The sequence below is a fragment of the Gobius niger genome (genome assembly GCF_951799975.1).
Source record: "Gobius niger genome assembly, chromosome: 5".
Lineage (NCBI taxonomy): Eukaryota > Metazoa > Chordata > Actinopteri > Gobiiformes > Gobiidae > Gobius > Gobius niger.
The window spans coordinates 14,957,083-14,980,392 of NC_136856.1; the positions used below are offsets into that span (position 1 = coordinate 14,957,083).

At 41.7% G+C, this 23,310-nt stretch overlaps 1 protein-coding gene across 1 annotated transcript in view; it reads left to right on the forward strand.

Moving 5' to 3' along the window:
• The window catches only part of spock1 (SPARC (osteonectin), cwcv and kazal like domains proteoglycan 1), a 116,109-nt gene extending 93,394 nt beyond the window's left edge, over positions 1-22,715 (forward strand). The window contains exons 8-12 of the mRNA XM_079557461.1: positions 14,920-15,039; positions 16,215-16,436; positions 16,911-16,973; positions 18,555-18,692; positions 22,462-22,715. Coding sequence (XP_079413587.1) covers positions 14,920-15,039; positions 16,215-16,436; positions 16,911-16,973; positions 18,555-18,692; positions 22,462-22,658 — 740 coding nt within the window. The 3' untranslated portion in view covers positions 22,659-22,715. The remainder of the gene's footprint in view (positions 1-14,919; positions 15,040-16,214; positions 16,437-16,910; positions 16,974-18,554; positions 18,693-22,461) is intronic.
• The last annotated feature ends 595 nt before the right edge of the window (positions 22,716-23,310 follow it).

Sequence of the window (23,310 nt, forward strand, 5' to 3'; positions counted from 1 at the left end):
AAATGCAGTCTAAAGAATAGCAGCAGACAAAAGGATGAATTGTTATCATTACAGACTCCCTCTCCACAGATGGGGCACTCTGGCGTGTTTCGTATGTATCTGTCTGTCCTCTGCATGTCTTATGTTTGGCTACCTGTGTTCAAAGCAATGAGAGTTGATCCTGCCAGTAAAATCACTAACAATTAAATCAATCCTTGTATTTTTTTTTAATATCTTAAGGTTAGATGTTATTCAGTAATACTTCAACTGTCTTTGCTCCCAAGTTTCATTGTAATGGCTATAGCTCAAGTGTACTAAATTGTTTCAGGATAACTTTCTCTTCCCTTGTAATTCATGCAGCCTCCTCAGCATGCGGTATTTCAAAATATGCTAAGAAGCAGAATCTTCAAAAATGTACAGTCTTTACAGCTATTGAAAACGATTGGAGCTGGTAAATGTCAGGCAGCAGGCATTATACCCCACAGAAACTTGCCTCTAACTTTCAACTATATGAAAATATTTAGCTGAGCCCGGAGCTCTTTGCGGACGCCTATTGAAGCAAAAGTAATGCAGGCATTTTGCTGAGAGGCTTATGCGGAGACATTACTTCACATTTTTCTTGGTCCGTGCTGTTTTTGCATTTCAAGTGCACTGCTGCTAGACGTTGCATAAAAGCATGGCCACAAGAACTTGATAATTGTTTTAAAAGTAGTGCGTTCTGATATAGTGCTTAGAAAAGCTTGCTTACATATTTTGCAGGGTAAGTGGGCTGGTATGGGCTTTTGAATGGAGGTGTTTTCGCAGTCTGAAGCTGGCTGCCTCACAGGTCTGTGCTAATCACGCTGCGATTATGAAACACTTAGAGGCATCCCCAGGTTCATCAAACACAATTAATACTAAGAGACAGTGTGCCTCTGATTAATAACAGCTTTATCTCTCGCTCTTCTTTAAGCTGTGCTAATGGAGTTTAATAAGTCTTAACACATAATTAAGTCTCTCCGTCTTCAGCTAACAAAATCTGACCACGACATTGGCTTGAACAAGTTTTGGCTGACACAAAGTTTTGGCTCACACGAAGGACAAAAACGTCTATTTCTAAAGTTTTTCTTTGTGAAATTAAGAAAATTGGGCCACTCCCAAACAATATCTTTGTTTAGCATCAGGCCAACTCTAGTTTCCCAACTTTTCAATCTATAGCCCCTTCCTCATTTGTAAACTTTGTAACAGTTTTAACGGCTTAGCCTGGAGGCAAAAGCTACTTATGAAGGAGATTAGTGTTCTCAGCTACAAGTTTAAGGAGGTATATTAAGAAATGGGTGATACTGAAACAATGTTTTAGTAGTTTGTGTATTTTCAGGCTACATAAAGTCACTCACTGGGATGGTTCGCTACGATTATTACTGTTACTGAATTATCGCTTTGCACCTCTGGCATGAAGACCTGAGGGGGTTTAAAAGTATTTATACCATGGTCTGGGTGAATGCTCGATTCTGATTGGCTGGTGGGTGCTAACAGGCGTGCATTATTTTCGTATTCACCTTATTCCGGAGGCTCGCGTGGGCGCTGCCATGAATTGTGCCCGCCCCTTTTCTCCTATGCGTTAACATGGGATTGGAGAAGTCCACATAAAATCAGTCACTACATGAAAACAAAGCCGTTTTCAGGCCGCGGTGAGAAACGCTGCAGTGTTGACATGTTGGTGCAAATGAACATTGGCCATTTTACACAAATCAATGGACTAAACATCAGATTTGAGCGGAGAATATTTTCCCTCGTTCTCCGTTTAAATGAACGGGCTTCGCGCTCGACCGACCGGAAGTGTCTGGACAACGGAAGTGCCGAGACAACGCAAAAAGTGGCAAAAGTGGGCAGGGCGGAATAAGGTGAATAACCGCACACGTAGTCCGGTAGTTAAATCACTGGGATATCACTCCGCTGCGGGCATTGCCATAGCAACGCATGACACAGCTGAATCAGATAAATGCTTGATTAGTGAGTGACGGAGATCCTCACAGCAGCTGAGACGAGCCTTCAGACAGTAGACCGGCTAATAGCCCACAAAAAATAGTCCCTGTAGTTTGGCATATTTAGTGAGTTTAGTAAATGAAAAAAAAAAACATTTGTTATAAAATGTCAGGTTTGTGGGATCGTGGTATAAGCGGATTAAACATCTTTTTCAATCCGCGTTGTGGCAGACAGGTTTGACTTAGCGGTGCCAAGAACGAAATGCCGAACAGTTAGGTAGGCCCTATCTCAAGCACATTGTAAGACTAGTTTTAGAGGAATAGGCCACCGTTTTTAAATACTGAGATATGTTCTATGTCCTTAGCTTAGACGTGGTGATATGTAGCTGTCTGGTCTTTACGCGTGCCCTCAGTCACGTAAACAGAGCACAGACGCCGTTAGCGTAGCCTCTCCTCCTCTCCACTGTGGATCCAAACGGAGGTGAAGCTAGAAGCGACAAAGCTCTTCCATGTTTCTCTCCATTTGGTTCCATAGATGAGAAGAGGAGAGGCTGTGCTAACGCCGTCTGTGCTCTGTTTACGGGCACGCGTAATGACCAGACAGCTACGCATCAACTCGTCTAAGCTAATGTAAGAACATACTGTATCTCAGTACTTAAAAATGGTGGCCTATTCCTTGAAACAGTGGCGGCTGTCCTCCTGTCAGTTTATGCAACTTGTGTGTGAAAGGTAAAGGATAAAGATGAGCTAATTCAATGATATCAGTGTGGAGTCAATGCATAAATGTTGGCTATAAGTTAACTATGTCTCAAAGGCATCTTTCATCAACGTCAAAAGGGCGCGGCGCAAATTTAGCCCTTGGGACTGAATGAATATGCAAAGAGCCCAAGAGGGCAATTACATGACTACCTGAAGTAAAACGTTGTCATTTTTGTGAAGCAGGTATAAACTTATGCGCTGGACAAGATTTTGTAGTTTTGCTCATCAAAGTACTGTTAAAATGTATGAGTGTTTGTATAAAGCTCATTGACAAAGATATAATTATAACTGTGTTGTTTTGACAGTGTAAAGAGTTATAAAGGAAACACACTTGGGCCTTGCTTCTCATGTGTACAACATTGAACTGAGCCGGTCAAGGCTGTGTATACCTTATTTACTTATTTCACAGCTCAATACTGACTTTTACAACTTCAAGACCATAAACTGCTTGTGTGCTTTTCAAAATAAAATTCCACATTACACAACAGATTAGAAGCAATCACTTTTATTTTTTTTAAATGTTGTTTATGAAGATTTCTCTGATTGTTTTGTGTCACATCTAAATTTGGATTCGTTTATTGCAACAACAAATAAACAGTGGAATTAGGCTTGCATGTGTTCTATCGGTCAAATGAAACCACGTTATTGATGAAAGTCATGTGACACACTGATTTTAGCCTATACGAGCGATCGCTGTTATTGTTTACTTCCGCAATTTTCGCCGGATGTTTTGTTGTATGTAAATGTAATGTAAAATGCCTACTACGGCCAACGGATGTGACGACATCGCGATCGCTCGTATTAACCCATGAGTGTGATACAGCATGGCGTGTCCATTGTGTCCTGTACGTCGGATTGCGAGCCGCCGGAATAGCGGGCTCCAGTCCCCAAATGTGATGCCACCACTTTTTTACTGATTATGTCTGAATTTTCGTATTATCTTAATTATTCACATTTCTGGGACAATATAAATTAGAAAACAGTCAATTGAGTTCAGATTTGACAAGTATATACAGTGCTGCCCTCTGAATCATGTGGAGCCAGTTTAAACTAGAGTGTAAATATTATACAATGAAGGAATGCAACGATTGTTAAAACATTTTTCCTTTGTCTAAAACACACATGGATCAGCAGCAGTCATTTATGCATTTTTTTTACTCACCCAGCATTCTCTCAAATAATATGTTTACATGAAAATAAAAAAAAAGAAGAAAAATACTTACTTGCCACGCCCACTTCATTATATCAACCCCTTTCAGCACACACAAGGTTATTAGCGGCTAATCGTTAATCAACACTCACTCAAACAGAATGGCTTGGTTTTTGGCCGACTCTAGTCTTGGCAACTTTAAGCGCTTTGTTTGAAGGAAATCTATTTCCAGATCTTGGACGCTGTTGACAGGATTAAAAAGTTATATTTCTCCCTCTGTCTGCTTGAGTCACGGTTCGAGTTTCAGATCTTCCTTCATCCATTTTCTCTTTGTCTTCAGCACTGTAACTTCACTTCTCTCTTGTCACTCTCCTCTTTCTATGCGGCCATCTTTCATTGAAGATTTGTGCATCCCGAGACTGTGATAGGAGCGCATGCATTTGTCTCCGCAGCTACAGCGAATATCTCGTTAGATCACTGTAAACAGATGGAGGTGGCAGTAGGTGCGTGTGAACACTGTATCAGACAGTGTTTCTATGGTAACGATGGCAGCAGCTCGTTGAAATGTTTGTGAGAGAGCATAGTGTCATGTTTACTGATATCAGGTTTAAAGCAGAGTCTAACACCAGCGCTAAGAGGTCTATTTACAGCCATTTAAGGAAATACTAGATGCTGCTATCCTGGCGTTTTGTGTCAGTAGGTTTCCTCAAGGAGCTCCACTGAAACCTGCAGGTCAGAATAGACCATTTGATCTATGCACAACATTTTGTTGGGCACTTGTAGAGCACTTATATATATATAAAATGGACATAAGACATTTATCATATTTGGCTGCCGTTGGTCAACATCTCCATGGAGATGAGCTGGAGACGTCCGCGCTCCCAGTAACGTTACAAGTCATGTCTTGGCAGAGGTGAGCTACTCACAAGACATGTGACAAGTTGCACAGTGTGGCTTTCAATTAGAGGGTAGTCATGATTGAAATGCAAAATATGCTATGGTTATCTAAATAATTCATACTGCATGTAAAATGTGATAATTGTGATAATTGTCCTTCATTTATGGATGCCGACAATGTCCAAACGTCTGTAAATGCACAAATGTTTACATGAAGAGATTACATGGATGACTATATAGTTTCAGTTTCATAATTTGTTGGCTTGTTATGACAGAGCATTGCGTATTAGTGTTTACAGTTGTCAGATGGGTGAGGAATGTGCAACCTAAGCGAGCATTCTGGTAATGATGTGGTGTTGATGTGTCTGCCAGTGGCAGATCATTTTTTAAACCAATTAAGTTTTTTTCTTTCTGTTTTAAGGATACCTCTTTCTTGGTAAATATTGCAATATTTGTACATTAAAATAATTTCCCCTCGGGGATCAATAAGGTAATTCACCCTCATTACTGTTTCCACTTAATTATTTGCACTCCATTCGTACACAATGATAAATTGATAGTAATTATTATTTTACACTTAGTTTTAAAGTATAATAGTATTTAATTGTATGTTCCCCCCATCATTAATTGATGAGGCATTTAGTGTCTGGACAAGTCTTGGAATAACATCGTTGCATAAACTCTTCATTGACAATGTTTTCAGTTCTTTTGAACAGCTGAGGACTAAATATCATATCCCTGGATCCCATTTCTTCAGATATCTACAGATTAGGAACTTCATTGCCTGTAACATGGACTCCTTTCCGTCTTCCCCATCCCCATCACTTTTGGATGATATCTTCAAGCTCAAACGAAATACCAAGCGCCTCATAAGTGTTATTTATGGATTGTTAAATAACTACAAAATGGTGACATTGCAGATACTCAAAAACAAATGGGAGGAAGACTTGTCTGTGCAGATTTCAGATGAGACCTGGAAAAGGATTATTAACAGAATTTTTTCATCATCTATTTGTCTCAGGCATGTTGTTATACAATTTAAAGTAGTACATCGCCTTCACTGGTCCAAGACCAGATTGAGTAAGATCCGAGAAAATTTCGACCCTACATGTGATCGGTGTAAACAAGATCCAGCCTCTTTGGTGCATATGTTTTGGACATGTACAAAATTACATAGCTTTTGGGAACACATATTTGATATTTTTTCCAAAACGTGTGGTTTTACCCTGAAACCCTGTCCATTTGTTGCACTATTTGGAGTGACTATGGATGCCCGTGTGACAAAGGCACAACTCGGCTTGATAGCCTTTGGTGCACTGTTGGCGCGTAGAAGAATTTTATTGAATTGGAAGGATACACATCCACCTGTATATGGACACTGGGTTAGGGATGTCATGTTCTATATACAACTAGAAAAGATTAGATACACAACAAAGGGTTCTGTCCAAAAATTTTATGACATCTGGAGACCTTTCCTTGCTCGGTTTGGGGATTTGGATGCAGGGGATATCACTGTGTAATGTGCATGATCTATTACTGCATTGTTTATTATTGCACATTTTGTATTGGGTCTGGCTGGCTGTGGGTGGGGGGTAGGGTGTAAACATAAAACCTCAATAAACACACCTTGATCAAAAAAAAAAAAAAAAAGTATAATAGTATTTAAAGAGAGAGAATACGCAACACATCTCTGAGTCTGAAACCAGATCCGTTTTGGAAAGCATGACCCATTTTAATATTATTTTGGATTCAAAGAGAAGTGAATCAACAGCTCAAAGACTGCTCCAGTGACCTAGAAACCTCACAGAGTTGAGTGAGAGTGTGTTTGAAAGTGCAAGTACGGGACAACGGATGGAATGTAGCCCATGGCTTCAATCCCGTGTTTGCAAGTATTGGGTTCCACGTAAGCTTTGTTTTGACTTAAGGAAAAAACATTTTGACATGCTATGTTTCATTGAATTAAAACAGAATTCTAAAGCAATTTGTCAAAATGAAAATTTAAAGTCCAATTTAGCTGCTTTGGGATTCAGCCGCACGGAAGGACTGGAAGGACTCATCACGCATTTTTGTTTAAGAGTCTGTATGCATAAAATCTGTAGCTGAAGCACCTCAATGGTATTACAATATTTTCTGCTCTGCTTTTCTGCCCGACTTAACACTTTTCCCCATGTGTTTCAAGTCTTTTGTCTGCGGATACTGACTCCATTACAGATCATTATCAGGGCCAACCTTAACTCTATCGACTGACACTGTTGTGCAGGGATGATCACTCGGGGGGCAAATCAAACATAGCCGTGTATCTTTTTGATGAATCTGACCTTGTGTCGGGCTTTTACCTCCTCTGTGAGTGTCCGAGTGCATTTCTTGATCGTGGTGTTACCTTGTTAAGAGATTTCACCTGCGTCTCCGCCTCCTCCCCCTCTCCATCTGTCCTTCATCTTGATTTGATCCGACGTTGCATCCCTCATGTCTCAAGGTGATCACCACCCACCTCTGCTCGGCGTGGAGAGACCGTCACTCCTCGCCTTTTATATGACAAACTCACTTTATCATGTGTAAATGATAAAGGAGAGCTGCGCAGGGATTTGGGGCCTGCCAGTCTTTGATACAGGCTGTTATATACGACAAAGTCTAGACAACACATCTGCAACGTGACCTAAAGTGTCCTGCTGGGAGCGCCACCTTGTGTGATCAGTCACTCCCTAATCACTGAGGATGTTTCATGCACGGCCAACACCAAAGAAAGTAAACAACGTCTGACGTGTTATTCCTGGAAATGTATTAGAATTGATGTTGGAGTTCAGTTTGAGATTAAAATGTGTACTACCCACATAGCAATGCCTCTGGCTGTTACTGAAACTGGACTTAAAGATCCCATATGGCACTTTTTGCAGACTTTTTACACACACCCTAGGCTTAATGTTTTGTCATATATATCTTAAAGCAATGTGTGTGTCTGAAAAATACCTTTATGACTTTAATTGTCATGAAATATAAAAGAGACAATGCGGTCACCCGACAAACTGGGGTAACTGCCTTTCTTCTAATGTACTAGAGATAGCTTGAACATAGGGAAAGGTAAGGTTGGGTTGCAAGAAAATCCCCAACAGAGATGAATACCCTTCCTGGTTAAATTGACTGCAGGGAAAATACTGTACGGAAGTGCCAAAGAGGGGTAGCGAGGAGTGGCTTGGAGAAGCTGGAGATATAGCTCCTGAATAACCTTAGCAACAATAGTTCTACAAAATGCCAGCAGAGGTGTTAATCCCACTTCTATAGGGAAAAAGTAAGTGATCCAAATGAAAGTAATTGTCATTGTAACTGCAAACACTTATTCTGTTCAGAGTGTTTAGTTCAACCAGGAAAAGAACAAGTTTAAGTTTCTGCATGACGTATGCTGAAGTGTGAGCTGGCATTTTGAGTGCAGATGAGGGGCTGACAGACTAAATGTGCAGGAATACTGAAACATGTACAAATGAAATGAAACAAAATCTCCAAGGTTTTTTAACAATGATATAACATTATGCTATGGATAAAAGCTTTTTTTGTTTAAAGCCAATTTGACATAAAATAGACCACTGAAGCTCCCCAAACAATAACAACAGTACCTAGTTCAGGTACACAAATCAATTATGTTACCAACAGATGAGGTACTTACTGTAATTGTATTAAGTTGATTAACACTCTTGAGTTGTTCAGCCCTTTTCAGATATAACTAACTGCTTGCTTACTTACTTACTTGTTTAAGGATTCTCCCCAAATATGGGCCAGGTGCGGTTGTAGCTCTCATCTCAAGTCAAGCATGTGCCGCTTGTTGCCAGATTTGACAGATCTCTGCCTCACAAAGTTGAGAGACAGCAGCGCAGCAGCAGTGAGGCAGTGCAGAGTGAAGGCGAGGAGGTTGCAGGTATTTCCCAGCTCTGAGTTTGATACCTGACCCTCTGCTCTCATCGATATTTCTCGTTTCTTTGTGTTAGAGCAGCGTCAGTCTGTCTGCCTGCCTGACTGTTTGTCCAGAGCCTCTTGGTTGGGAAAGTTCACAGTCTGCACTGCAGTAGTAGTGTCAGAAGGGTTGTATCTCGGCCTTTGTGTTTATAAGTACACCAGCCACACCAACTAAGAGGTCTCAGCCTTCACTCTTGCTTACAGGATCATTTTATTGACATATATTTTCATGTTTGAAGCATTCTTGTTGTTAACCTATTGTGTTGGATGACATTCATTGAACTGTCGATGCATCATGAAAGAAAATGTAGTCGATTTATTATTAGTGGCAGTTTTGCAATCTTGATCAAACAACAGATATCTTAAAACAACCAAGTTATTATTATTATTATTATTATTATTATTATTATATAACATTATAAAACAAAAGCCAACATTTATGACTAACCAAGTAATTTCCTCAGGGCTGTGTTGGTGACTCAAACTCCACACGATGTATCTGTGGGAGGGGACACCTGACAGTGCACAGATGTTTAAAATGTTTCATCATGGGACAATTTCTGTCAAATTCTAGATTAAATCAAATCAAAGGAATCCTAAATATCCTCGTGGCTTTACGGAGTCAACAGATTTCTGTTGATTGAAGTTGTAAATCTACCAACCGTTTTTTACGGACTATAAGTCACGCTTTTTGTCATAGTTTGTCTGGTGGTGCGCCTTATACTCAGGTGCGACTTATATATCAAAATATATAATTTCACATGTTGTTTTCACACTAGTAACCGCTAGCGGGCGCTCTAGGCTTGTGTACCAGTATCTGCTCTTCCTGTATCACTGAAGATTTAAAAAACGGTAATCGAGCACAAAGGAAAGTTTGGACTGAGCGAGAAACTTGTGAGGGACTGGCCAAAAGCGGAGGTTACTCTTACTGCAATGAAGAAAACAAAAAAAAAGCTAACAGGCTAAAAGCTAGAAGGCCACAGCTAGAGGAACGAGTTCGCAAATGAGATCTTGAACAATGTAATGCCGGGAGAGGCTTGTATACGGTGCAGTTACGACTCCATGCCCAGGTAGTTGCCAAGGCTGGTGCGACTTATACTCCGGAAAATCAGAATTAGAATAGGTTTTATTGCCATTGTCATGAACAGGTTCACAACTACGAATTTTACTCGGTGTGTTTGCGCACATGGCGCCCATTTATAGCGACTTATATTTGTTTTTTTTCTTCTTCATTATGCATTTTTTGGCAGGTGCGACTGATACTCCAGAGCACCTTATAGTCTGGAAAATACAGTAAAAGTCTTAGTTGTTGTATGTTGTTTGATTGAATAAAAAATATAAATTTGCCTGATGATTTATTTCTAACATCTGTAGTTTTGATCATTGCAACAACAACAAAAATCAAAAAGTAGCGAGTCAGATGACTATTAAATACTGCAATGATGGGTATTGAAGCACCTGGTGTATTTTTTTAATGTACATTTGTGTTCTTCACTGGTGGTGGCCTAAATATCTTGTATATCTTGAACATTATATTGAACGTCGGTTGTGCAGCCGCAGACGTTTGTTGATAGTTTAAGATTTCTGTGAACAACAGGCCCTTCATGAAGTACTACTAGTATTTCCACCTTGACTTGATATAAACATGGCATGGCGAATGTGACTTGAGCAGGTTAGTGTCCTGCTGCCCCGTCGTCTGTCGCAGCTCTGCGTGGCGAATCAGTCTTTGCGCCACAATAGTGTAATCTGCCTGTGGTGCGGCTTTGATGTCAATAGACTGTGTGTCCGACATCTTTAAGCTGCTCTGACCCTGCCGCGCTCCGAATGAGACGGCAAACACAGACATAGCTACGGGGCATTTGTGTTGTTTTTTTCTTCTATTGTGTCCTGCTGTACGTGACGTGATTGTAAAGTTATGTCAACAAACCTTATGATCGGCTCCAATTGGGATTATAATACATCGAAAGTCTACAAGGTTGAACAAGAGAGACTGCGTGTGGAAAAGCCAGGAAACTATTATATTTGGAGTCTGTGCGGAGAGCCCTCAATGTAATTTAGCTGAAAGGAGAAGACAGAAGAGCAAGGATATCAAAGTCTCAAAAGAAACAGAGGCAGGTACAGACGAGTGAGATAAGAGGCTTCAGCAGGAAACGCAAGAATGTAGTGAAAAAGAGGTCCTTCATTGAGGCACTGGTGCAAGAAGTAAAGTCTGAATGAAATGAATATGGCTGGAGGGTAATTAAGTTGAAGTCGCGTTTACAAAGACAGGAAACATTCGATGCCAGTATTCAGAAATGCAGTCGTTGCATGAAGTAAAAGCTACCAAGTCCAAGTTTCAGTGATAATGAAAATAATAGATTATAGGGCAATGTCGTTAATAAAAGCATGATTTCCATTGCGATAATTATATCCAAACATTACAAAAATTTGCATGGTTGAGAAAACAGTTTATGCTTATAAACTGTTTTATAAGCATAAAACAGTTTATAAGCATATATAAACTGTGAGGCTCATTCACTTGTGAGGCTCATTTACAAGCCTCACAAGTGAACGTTTTTGCTTTAAAAAGCAGTCCTATTAAGTGAATTAAAGTTTCTTGTAGAAGTGCTGTATGTGTGTGGTTATGCTTACTGTTTTTTTGTTTATCAAATATTAGCTGCTTTACCAGTGTTATTTTGTCACATTTGCAAGGTTACTGTGACTGTGTTTGTTGCTTACCAACAGAATCGCAGTGTCGACTATTGATGTGTATACATTCATTGATCCTCAAAACTAAAAGAAACTAACTAATACTTTCTTGACAATTACTGGTAAATCTGGTGATCTTTGTCATAATACTAACCAACAAACTGTCCTCTCATCCAGCAAACCCTCTGCATGGGCCCCTGGATTTTGATTTGAAGACATATTTGTGGAAGGTTTTTGTTGGGGAGGTGAGGACAGGTCATGTTAAAGCCTCCGCTGTCTCTCGCCATTGGACCGTGAAGAGGAAAAACACTCACAAATGTTATATGCCTAACCCTGTCTGTGCCTTAGGATGCGGGATAATGTCACAGACAGAGGCAGATAAATGTTTCTTGTCCCTCCTCAGCTCCCGTCTCTCACCCCGGGCCTTTTACGACAGCAGCGATAACGCCGCAATCCCCCACCTCTAACTATGAAATATGAGGCCTCCATATTGGCGGTGTATTAGTATGCTGAAAGTGCACAGAGGCGGGACATAGAGGGTAATAAATGATAAAAAGCGAGAGTGGCCTAATAGGGAGATGATGACTTCCTCCAGCCAAGCGTTGAAAAGCCCGACTCTAGTCTCCTGTTGGTTTCAGAAGTGTTGTTTATTCGCCACCTTATTTGATGTAATGTTCGCGTATGTTTGTGTACAGCTCAGTGCGATGTCGTGGAAACGAGACGCGGCTTCTCGCACCATGTTGCACTTTGTCGAATGTGTCAGTTTAACAAGTACAGTGAAGTTCAGATGACGCTGAACTTAACTAGCAGTTTACACTTCAGCTAACAAGAACAGTTCCTCCATAATGTTTTTGAAGCAAGTTCTAAGAAGTAACATCTCCAAAGTATGTAACTGTAGAACTTTATTGGCTGAACGGGCATAGGATATTCATTTTCGCATTGATTTTCAGATGTGCATCCTGATTCAACCCCTCTACATTTGTCACATGCATGTGCTGGTGTGCTGCATTTAATTCACAGAAGGTTTTGTGGTAAACAAGCTCGACTCGCTCATGCGTCGCTGCTGCTGAGCCACAAGTGTTGATATTTATGAATCTCACTGAATCTTTAAAACAGCTACACACAGACCAGTGGGAAACGCTGTCTGTCTGTCTGTCACTTATTTACATGCTGCTTCAGTGCTTTCCAAGCTGACTAAAGCTAGAGAAAATGTAGAGGCAAAAAGACAGGCTCTGTAAGGCACTCATAATACAGTATTTAACAAAAAGAAATGTCTGTTCAGCTGTAGAAGAGAGGTATAAATTTGAAAACTCTTCAAGACAAATGTGCGCTCCAATAAGGTTCAAAATATTTAACTTCTTACCAGATGCAGTTTAGAGGCCCCTGCAGAGAACCAGTGGGGTTGTCGGTGCGCTGTAGGAGGCAGAGGCTCGGGCTTTTGTCCTTGAGGCGCATTATCAAACTTGCAAAAGAAGCCGTACAGTGGAGGAATTGTCAATCACACGCGGCGCGCTGAGAGGCAGAGAACATGGCGGTGATTGACAGGGAGGGAGTGGAGTGAAGGCAGGTCTGCGGGAGGTGCACACAGTCACAGTCGTTCGTAGTTTCTGGATAATAGAAAAGACCATTGTTAATTTAAGGGTTAATTAATCGGAAAGAATTATGCCCTCAGTTCTGTGGAGCTGTAAGGAACATGCATGTTGAGTTTGAATTGATTTGCGAAGGTTTGCGAAGGAATGATTTTCTTTGTATTGTAAATGTATTAGAGTCGTCAGGCAGAATGTATGTCAAGTGGTTTCCATAGTAACAATTCAAAGATGGAGGAGTACAATTTGAACTCAAGGTTAAAAGGTAGATGTCGACGTCTGACAAAGGCTACACATGTTCACCTTAGGTCAACGAACCATACCAAAATGAATGTTGTATTTACCTTTTTCTTATTTCTATGTTTAAGTCACATTCTAGGAAACACAGCTTGTGAAGTTTATAAGGGGTTTATTGATGATATACTTTCTTACATACAAAACAAACAAACACAGTTATAAAATCAGAGTAATTGTATAATCATGCAGATATTGGTGGACTGAAAACACAAAAGGCAGTAGGATTGACGTTTAGATGATGAGGCTTAACCACTTTAACCGAGCACATTTTCTACAGTTCGGCTTTACCCACATCTTAAAGCTTCTCGAATGGAGAGCTTGGCCAGTGTAACACCTCATTTGAAAGCAAAACTGTTTGGAATGTTTTAGTCGCATTGTCGCAGCGTTTTTATCACATTTTTGGCACGTTTTTGTCCGTTTTTCATTGCATTTTTGTCACTTTTTTGTGGCTTTATTGTTGTGTTTTCGTCAGGTTTTTGTAAAGTTTTAAGTCACATTTCTTGTTGCCTTTTAGTGGCTACTTTGTTGGTTTTCGTCAGGTTTGTGTTTGGTTTTTGTCACGTTTCTTGACACGTTTTTGTGGCCTCTTTTGCTGCTTTTTTGTCACTTTTTTTTTTATCCTTGTTTTTGTCACTTTATTGACCTTTTTTTTTTTTCTGGGTAATGCTGAATTGGAAAAAATGTGCTTGGTTCAGGTGGCGTTGAAGAGATTAATTACTTCCTAAGCTATGACACCGGGTGTCATTTTGTGCAGGTCGCTCTCTTGAACCTTCGAGGTGAGCAGACAAGGGCCAAGTGAACGAGGTGAATGAGTCCAGCCAGTAGTGGACGGCTGTGGGTGGTTTCTCCGGCATTCATATTCTGGGGCTGGCTTCAGTTTCAACTAAATTTGTCTTGTACCCATTAGTATGCCCACCTTCATACAATAGACCCTTACATTTTATCAATATAAGGCACCACTCCACATCATTGGTCTGCTCTCTAGCCTGAGTTAAAGAGATTTGCTGACATGGGGATGAATTTGATCCTACTGTAGACATGTCTAGGTATCTTTGTGACCACTAGTGTAATAGATTTTAAAAGTTAAAAATGTCATCACCTGAGCAAAGGGTTGACTTACTGTATTGACTTGGGCTCAATTGTTTAAATAATTGTCAACTAAGTAATCGAATAATCATTTTCTAGAATATATATGCATGCCATGTGCTGAGAAACAGGTTTTATCACTCAGACAGAACGGGAATTACAATCAAAATGACACAGGCAACGAGTTTGATGAGTCACCCATTGTGTTTTGAAGTACGTTATATCAAGATGCCGACGTATTCTATCATGTTCCCAAGTGGAATCACCTTAGTTAAAATTATGCCCAAGAGAAACCCCTCTTTCATGCACCTTTTACTGTCGAAAAATGCCCTAAAATAAGCTAAAATGTTTAATTGAGAAAAAACGACAGCAGAGCACACATAATTCTTAACTTGCTCAATTGGAACTGTGTGTTTTGTGTTTAAACTGCACTTTGCTTGACAAACACCCCATTATTGTTGCCTTACAGTGAGGTAAACAGACTTTAAACTACAATAAGGGCCGTAGGAAGTAGCCTGGGGATGATGTACCTTTATACTGATGCCGTTTCTCGCGCTATCTTGTTTAGCATGCACAGACGCAGAGCTGCACAGTCTGGCGGCACGGCTGAAGGACTGGTTCGGGGTTCTGCACCAGGACGCCAACAGAGACCTCAAATCCTCCGACAGCGTGGACTCAGCGAACGGACGTGAGTTTATCCTTGCGCTTCAATATGTGAGTTTGAGTTTCACGCGGCGGCCAGACGTCTCTCATGAGGCCTGGCACTGATGTTGACAGGGACCCCACTCTGTTCTGTTCAGGCAACACGTCTCTATACGCTGCCATTGTGCTCAACAATGCAGTCACCCATTCAGAGTGACTGTTCAAAGGCAGTATGCAGTGGCACCAGGACGCGATCATACCCTTCTGTTTGTTTATGTGTTATGTTGAAGTGTGATACAGAGAATGTTTGTAGTTTTTACAAATCTCCACACAGGCTTATTTAGGCGCTGTACTTTTCTGAAAAATAGAGTTTTATGAATGTTCAACACAGCACAACTTTGATTGACAGCAATTAAATGTGTCTATACTGAATACTGAATGTCTGTGTTCTTCAAAACCTTTATAGGGACCATACGGAGTTTAAAAATGTTAAAGTGATGTATTTTCCTCCCCCTACATGTTCCAGCAATGTCCTAAGATGTAGAATGAGCCCAGACCTGTTCACCACAACTGCCTCTAAAATCCTGCACTGTCACTCAAAAAGGTGTTATTTTGGGTCCGAATTGCCATCATGCACGAGCTTAATATAGAAGGTGTAGTTACACGTATGACCTGAGGTGGCAGTAGTGAGTATAAAATGGCAAACTTGCATCTAGCCCCTTTAAAATGTCTACACTATGTCGATACGTACTGTTATCGGTGTAGTTTTTTCCACTAGAATATAAATGAAACAGTATTTTAGTGTACTGCTACACATGATTGCATTATAGGTGCATTAGGCAACTTTTTATGCAAAACAAAAAAGTTGATATTTGTGTGTATTTGACCTTTGACCCAGCGGATGTATGAATGGTCAGCATGGCACCTTTACTTTCGATCGCGGTGGTCTCTACAAACCTCCAGGATAAATTGTTTTGTAGGTATTCTGGTGAGAGGGTCAGCTGGAAAAAAACTCACAAACAATTGATCCTGGAGCGTCCTAGAGACCTCTGTGATGGAAAGTCATGCTGACCACTCATACAGCCCGCCGGGTCACTGCAAGGTCACATACGCAGAAACATCCACTTTTTTTTCCCACATAAAAAGTTACATAATGCATCTTTAATAATTACAATCTTCTGAACCCATTGCTTCTGTTCTGTTGTGTCTTCCCCGCTTTAGATTTTGACACCAGCATCCTGCCCATTTGCAAGGAGTCGCTCGGATGGATGTTCAACAAGCTGGACATGAACTTTGACCTCTTGCTGGACCAATCAGAGCTGAGTGCCATCTACCTGGACAAGTACGAGCTGTGCATGAAGCCGCTCTTCAACTCCTGCGACTCTTTCAAAGACGGGAAACTGTCCAACAACGAGTGGTGCTTCTGCTTTCAGAAACCCGAAGGTGAGGGTCGCTGGCGTTTTCCACTACCTCACAAAAAGTTACGTTTAGGGGCCAACCAAGGGGTGTCACAGGCTTATTGGTGACTCATAGGACATGTTTGCTGCAGTGACACTTATGGGCGCTGTTTTTCGCTGTGATGCTGACACTGACAGAGTTAACCTGCGCTGAGATCGTACCTATTTGCCTTGCGAGTGTGTTTGCTAATGTGTTTTAAACTGCACCTCACCAGACATCGCACACTTTTCACCTCTTCCATTACGCCGCCTCTTTCAGATTGCACAGCCATAACGTTGGTGTTAATGGCCGTATACAAGCGAAGTCAACATTTTAAGGAAATTATCGAAGCGAGGCATCGATTCGGAGCGGAGTCTGAGGCATATGCGGCCCATTATTAAGAATCAATGAAAGGTTAGGCGAGGTGAAAAGTTAAAACTAACTGTTTAATTGTGTTTTTTTGTGTTTCTCTCTCCGGAGGTCTGCCCTGCCAAACGGAAAAGAGCAAGATCCAAAGTCAGAGTCGAAAGAAGAGCCTCATAGGTCAGTGTTGGTCAAGTTTTGTGCCGTACTTTAAAGCCACACTCCGGAACATTCCAGGTTATATGTTATTGATAAGCAAACTTACAAATGTCACAACTATGCTAAATCTACTCTGATGTCATTTGGAAGAGGTCTGAGGAGAGGTGAGCCCCTCCACTGTAAACAAGCTTGATATTTAGCTAAGAGATAAGATAACATAAGGTAGAATTTCATTGATCTCACAGTTGAGAAATTAACTTGTACATCAGCTCTCAAGAAACACTCAGGGGGTACAAAATAGACAGGAAATGGTAGGTATCTTATATACAGTACTGTAACAATATGAAATTATCAGAAAAGTCAACATTTACAGTGCAAAGTTTACAGTCCTCGTGCAAGTGCATAATGTGACACTGATGCCGAATCTGACAGCAGTGGGGAAGATGGATCTGCGGTAGCGCTCGTTGCACTGAGGGTGTCTCAATCTTCCACTGAAGGATCAGCTCCTCTAAAGTCCCATGCAGTGGGTGGAAGGTGTTGTCCATGATGGATGAGAGCTTGGCTAACACCCTGCTGTCCCTCACCTCCTTCACAGAGTCCAGGGGGCAGCCCAGGACGGAGCTGGCCCTCCTGACCAGCTTTTTCAGTCTGTTCTTGTCCCGCTCTGTGCTGCCCGGGGCCCAGCACACGACAGCGTAGTGGAGAGCAGAGGCTACCACAGAGTCATAAAAGGACCTCAGTCTCCTCAGAAGATGGATGCGACTTTAGCTCTTCTTATACAGGGCTCATTGGGCAATAAATGCTTGTATTTTATCCCAAAGATTGCAGTTTGGCTTTAACATTTAAAAGGTTTAGTGCGGTAAATAAACAATACATGCATGCACTTGAAAATGCAGTGACATTTTGTGCGAATCGTGAGTCCCCATCGGGCAAGTTGTTCTAAAACAGCTTGAAAAATGAGCTCAGTGTGGGTCAGATGAAGGTGGCACTCCTTACCCCTCTGCTCGCATTTGTGTTTGCTATTTAAAGTGACTTTAAACAGAATGTATTGTTGTCGTCCTGCAACCTTCAAAGCTGTAACTGATTGTCAGTGACCCTCGGTGCCTATGCAATAACATTACCACAGCCTCAGGACAAGCTTTTATCAACGCTCCCCCATCAGAGCATCCTCTGACCTTTCCCTTTAGTGCTCTCATCCTTCCTCCTGTTTACAATATGCCTATAACATGTCCTGTTTTCATTTGCCATCGTGTTAACAGTAGGAAAATCAATGAAGATAACCAAATAAAAAATGAATTTGTAATGAAAGCCGAAAGAGGTTAAGACAATGCACATTTATTTTAATCATTGACCAGGAGAGATGTGCTTTTTATTGCCTTTCCAAACCTCTGGCACAGCATTATATATGAAAACAACCATAAAACGGTGTGACTGGACCTTACATAGAAAGAAACATTTGTACATTTTTAGGCATCCCATAATTTTTCCAAGTTAAACGCAGTGTTTGGGTCACGGCTTGTCTTTATAGGTTGTGGATGGGTCCCAGAGCTACACCAGCTAAGAACCACTGCACTAAGCAACTTTCTTTACTCTCCTCGGCAGGCTCTTATGTTCCCCGCTGCACTGAGGAGGGGTACTTCAAGTCGACCCAGTGTCACGGCAGCACCGGTCAGTGCTGGTGCGTGGACAAATACGGCAACGAGATCGCGGGTTCCAGAAAACAAGGCAACCCCAACTGCGGTGAGGCCACAGCATACTCGCACATCAGGCTAACACGTTTTGTTTGCTGCGTTTGCCCTTATTGGCTCCCATTTGTTCGTCCGTCTTTCAATGTTGGAGCCCGGTCCAGGTGGACTGCTCCCTGTTTGCCTCCTTCTTCCTTTGTAGCACAGTGCTATAGTAGACGGTCTCCTGAGCTTCGTCTGTAAACCAGTGATTCTTTCAAGTTTTCTCACCAAATACCAGACAAAATCCTCTGTTGGACATAAAGTTAGAACTTGTTGTTGATTTGTACCAATAGATTCAGAATAAAATAAATATACGGAGTTACTATTTTTTACCAATTCTTATTGGTATGTTTGTTTCCCTTTGGGCAAAAGTAGGTAGAAACGGGCTACTGTTGTGTCCTTGGGCAAGGCACTTCATCCAGCTTAATTTGTTCAGACACAGCAATAGCCCAATTCCAAGAAGGACGTGACAGTGACATAGAGACAGCTCATATGCGATAGATCAGCGTTTGTCCACCAATTTAAAGGCTGGCAGTTTTACCCATCTCCATCCAGTGTGTACTGTCACTGCGTCCTTGGACAAGATACTTCACCCGCCTTGTCTGTGTATGAATGTCATGTGTCGTATAGTGAGTAGTGACCATTGAGTGTGCAGTGATTGAATAATGTAGGTGTCAATGTGTTAGTTGGGGACAAAGCAAAGACTATTGTTACACTACAAAAACTACCGATGACCATCTATGTAGCTAATTTTGCTGACCTTGTCACTAACACAAAACTATTTCAATGAAATCAAAATCTCTAGATACAAGCGCACGACTCCATGCTGCATAATCTATCCATGAGCATCAGTGTCGTTTAGGACTCAGATACGGAATGAGGCAGTCTGTGGGCTTAGTCTGACTGATTTAGCTTCACTCATAGATCTGATCCGACCTGTGCATTCGGCTCATGGAGGCCCGATAAAACAGCAGCATCTCACAAGTCAAGTAGGGCCATTTGTCACACCTGCCAGCGCCGAGCAATGTCAAAGGAGCTCCCATCAGTTAGACGAGCAGCAGAAGAGCTGCGCCTAAGGTTTTGTCCTATAGGCAACACTTTGCAGAAATACTTGTGTAATTATGAAGGCTTTTATGTTGGCGCGGCCAGGCTATAATCAGTGTGTCTGCAGGATGCTGTTTGATAATTATTGTTTCTTTTCCAACAATGAAATCCCACACATTAGTTGGCAGCAAAGTGCTTTATTGACTTTGTCACAATTGCCTAAAATGTTGTCTTTGCTTCCATAATCTGTGACTTTAGACATTAAACTTTTTCGGTAATTACAACCACATACAAATATGTTTAGACATTGTAAATAAAACAGAATCGAGTGGATTCCAAAACTCATATAAAGCATTGAGTCCCAGTCCTGCATGAACATTCATTATGTTGAAGTGGAGACACCCATAACTGCTTTTTGAATGGACAATGATGCACAATGATGTACAATGATGTACAAACTGTGATTATTACTGTCATGCATCATCAATCTTTTTGAGTTTTTGGCCATGAGTATTAATTCATTAAGTCTTTGACAAAATTCGATGACGTTCAATAGAACGTCTTGGGCTGAAATGGGACAAGTAGACAATTTATTCGACAATGATCAAATATTACAATTTTTCCTCAGCCCTAGTTTGTTTTTTTGTATTTGCCAGTATGGCACTTTGCTGCAAATCAGTGGGTTTCTGATTTCATTTTTGGGGAAAAATAAGGAATAATCTATAAAGACCTGCTGATTTCCAATCAAATAACCAGGCAGCACTCACTGATTCTTCCACATGAATAACAACCACAGCCGCAGCCAGTAATTGCTGCTTCCAATATTGATGAGGTGTCTGTCCAGCGCCCCACACTCAAGCAGGGCCAACTTTTGTCTTTGGTCTAACTCTAACAAGCACGACCAGCTCAGACCACAGACCGAGCAGCAGCAGTCTGGAGTATCCCCCACCGACTCTGTATGGAGTAAACATAGGATAATGCAGAAGCAGCTTAAGCACAAGGACATACAGACGCAGCTCCACCTGAATGTGAGATATAAGCCGCTGACAACTTCACTGTCTTATTTGCCCTTGATATTAATCTGAAATAAAGTGGAAGATAATCACTTCCACTTTGAACATTTCTGATGAATCCTTTTGAAAACAATTCTTTGTTTGCTGTCAAAAAATATTCTTTTTTTTTCTGAAATTGGGAGACATTTACTTTGTTTTTTTCTGTTTGTTTTTCACATTTTCAGATGGCTCTTTTAAGGAGCCTTCAAACTTTTCTTAGGGTTTTACTTTGTTAATAAAAACAAAGAAAAAGCATTGTTGAATATACCATGTAATCCAAGAGAATTATGACAATAGCTGGGGATAATCTTCTTAAAAGTACTAGCTGAGACCCGGCCTTCGGCCGGGCCTCGCTAGTCTCCACATTTGATATTCTGAGATTATGAGTTATTACAAAGAAATGTCCAACCCGTCACACAGTGCAGCTGTAGACCAGTGGTTCCCAACCCATGCCAAGAACTATGGCCACTACAAATGAGTAAAAGAATGAATGCAAAAAAAAATGTCAAACAAACTGCAATTGGAGTGTTTGATGCACCCGTACTCCTTTCTTATAAACTACAACGACAATATTTTCGCTAAACTCAGGGAATAGAATTCAAGAGACAGTGGAATAATTATGGATAAATATTAGGGGTTCAGCTCTAACGCTTTGGTTCAAAGTGCAGGACCCGTGGTTTGGTGCATCACGGTAGTTTACAATCCAAAAAATAATGAGTAGGTTTTGAACTGAAATAGCCTAATTATCGTTGTTAGACAGTATTTATACCCTTACAATAAAATTGGCAATGCTTTCCAAGCTGCTTTAGAATAAAATGTACCTCTGGGCTCACAATACGTGAAAGCAAAATAGAAAACAAATGGTACAGCAGCAAAGTAAAAAAAAAGATAAAAAGAAAAAAAACTACGCAGTGCAGGCCATGCGCTCGTTAAGTTGTAGTGTCATTTTCGCTTTTACGCACACGGAGGATAAATCAGTCGGAGCAGCGCGTGTGATTAGAGGCTCGTGTTTGAGGAGGTTTTGGGCACGCACGCACACGCACACACATACACACACGCACACACATGCACACACACGCACACATGGCCCTGTTTGGATGCGCACGCGCACACATACATACACACACACACGCACACACACATCGCCCTGTTTGTACGCGCGCACACGCACGGCAGTCAGATCTCGTGCACTCGCGTTTTTGTGACGGCGGGTTGTCCTCGGACAGCAGCACCGCGGTCCATATGGACCCGTGGCCAATGCCCGCGAGCGGTGGGACTCGTCACGTGGGGGCCGGCCGCGGATGTAATAACACCAACCACGCACACACTCAGTACTGTCGCCAGGCTTCCTGGTGTTCCCAAACGGTCTCCCATCCCAGTCCTAACCAGGCCTTTCCCTGCTTAGCATCGGAGGAACGGTCTCCCATCCCAGTTCTAACCAGGCACTTCCCTGCTTAGCTTCAAAGTCGGTATGGGAAATAAACATGGCGGCGCCCAGGCGGCGGCCATTGAGATAGCGTTTTCTATAATAGATAGATTGAAGTAATTTATTGACGTGTCTACTTTATTTGTAACTTATCATTGAATAGTTTCTGTTTTCCTCACAGCCGGATCTGAATGACAAATGGTTGACCTCCTCTGATTAGCGCAAATGAACGTCCATATAACCAGCCTTTGTCTCTGCAGATGAGGACCAGGAGACGTCAGGGGACTTTGGCAGTGGCGGCGCGGTCGTTCTGCTGGACGACCAGGAGGAGGCACCATCACCGAGCGGCCGCGGTCGGCAGAAGAAGAGGCGGGGACGGCTGCACCCTCGCGGCACCGTGGAGGACCATGAAGACGAGGAAGACGACAAGGAAGAGGAGATCGGATACATTTGGTAGCTCCGCCCCCACCCCCCTTTACTCTTAACGCCATCAGCCGACCAGGAATCTCCCGAATCAGCACAGATCTGAAGCCATTCCAGTGTGTCCTCCGCTTTCCTTTCGCCCATATTCTTATCTTCGAATGGCCCAATCTCTCTGCCGCGAGCTTCTTTTAATCTTTTAACATTTGCAAAATCTACTAAAGAAAGAAAAAACTTGTAGATATCATGAACAGTGCTAGAAATTCAAGCTGTCCACTGTCAGCGATCTCAAATCTACAGCCCCCTAAAAAAAGATTCATTCCTCACTTCTCTCTCACTTTACCCCCAGTCTCTGTTTGTCTTTATGGACGCCTCAGAACATCCTGTGCTCCCAGCTGCAGTAGCTGATGTAAATATGTTCCTCCATTAAAAATTGTGGACTTAAATTGACCTGATCTTTCTTTAAAGCCACACCGCGGAACACGCCTAGTTATGTTGGTTACAAGAGCAACAGGCCAGCCATAGCAAACGTGCTCCTCTAATGTTCAGCCCGACACCGACAAAGCTATGTTTTGCTGTAAATTGTCAAAACAAAGCATTTGAAGGAGCACTGATGTATTTAAGCCTCATGTTTGGCCTGAGGAGAGGTGAACCCACTCACAGTAAAGACGCATGCTTATAGAGATGTT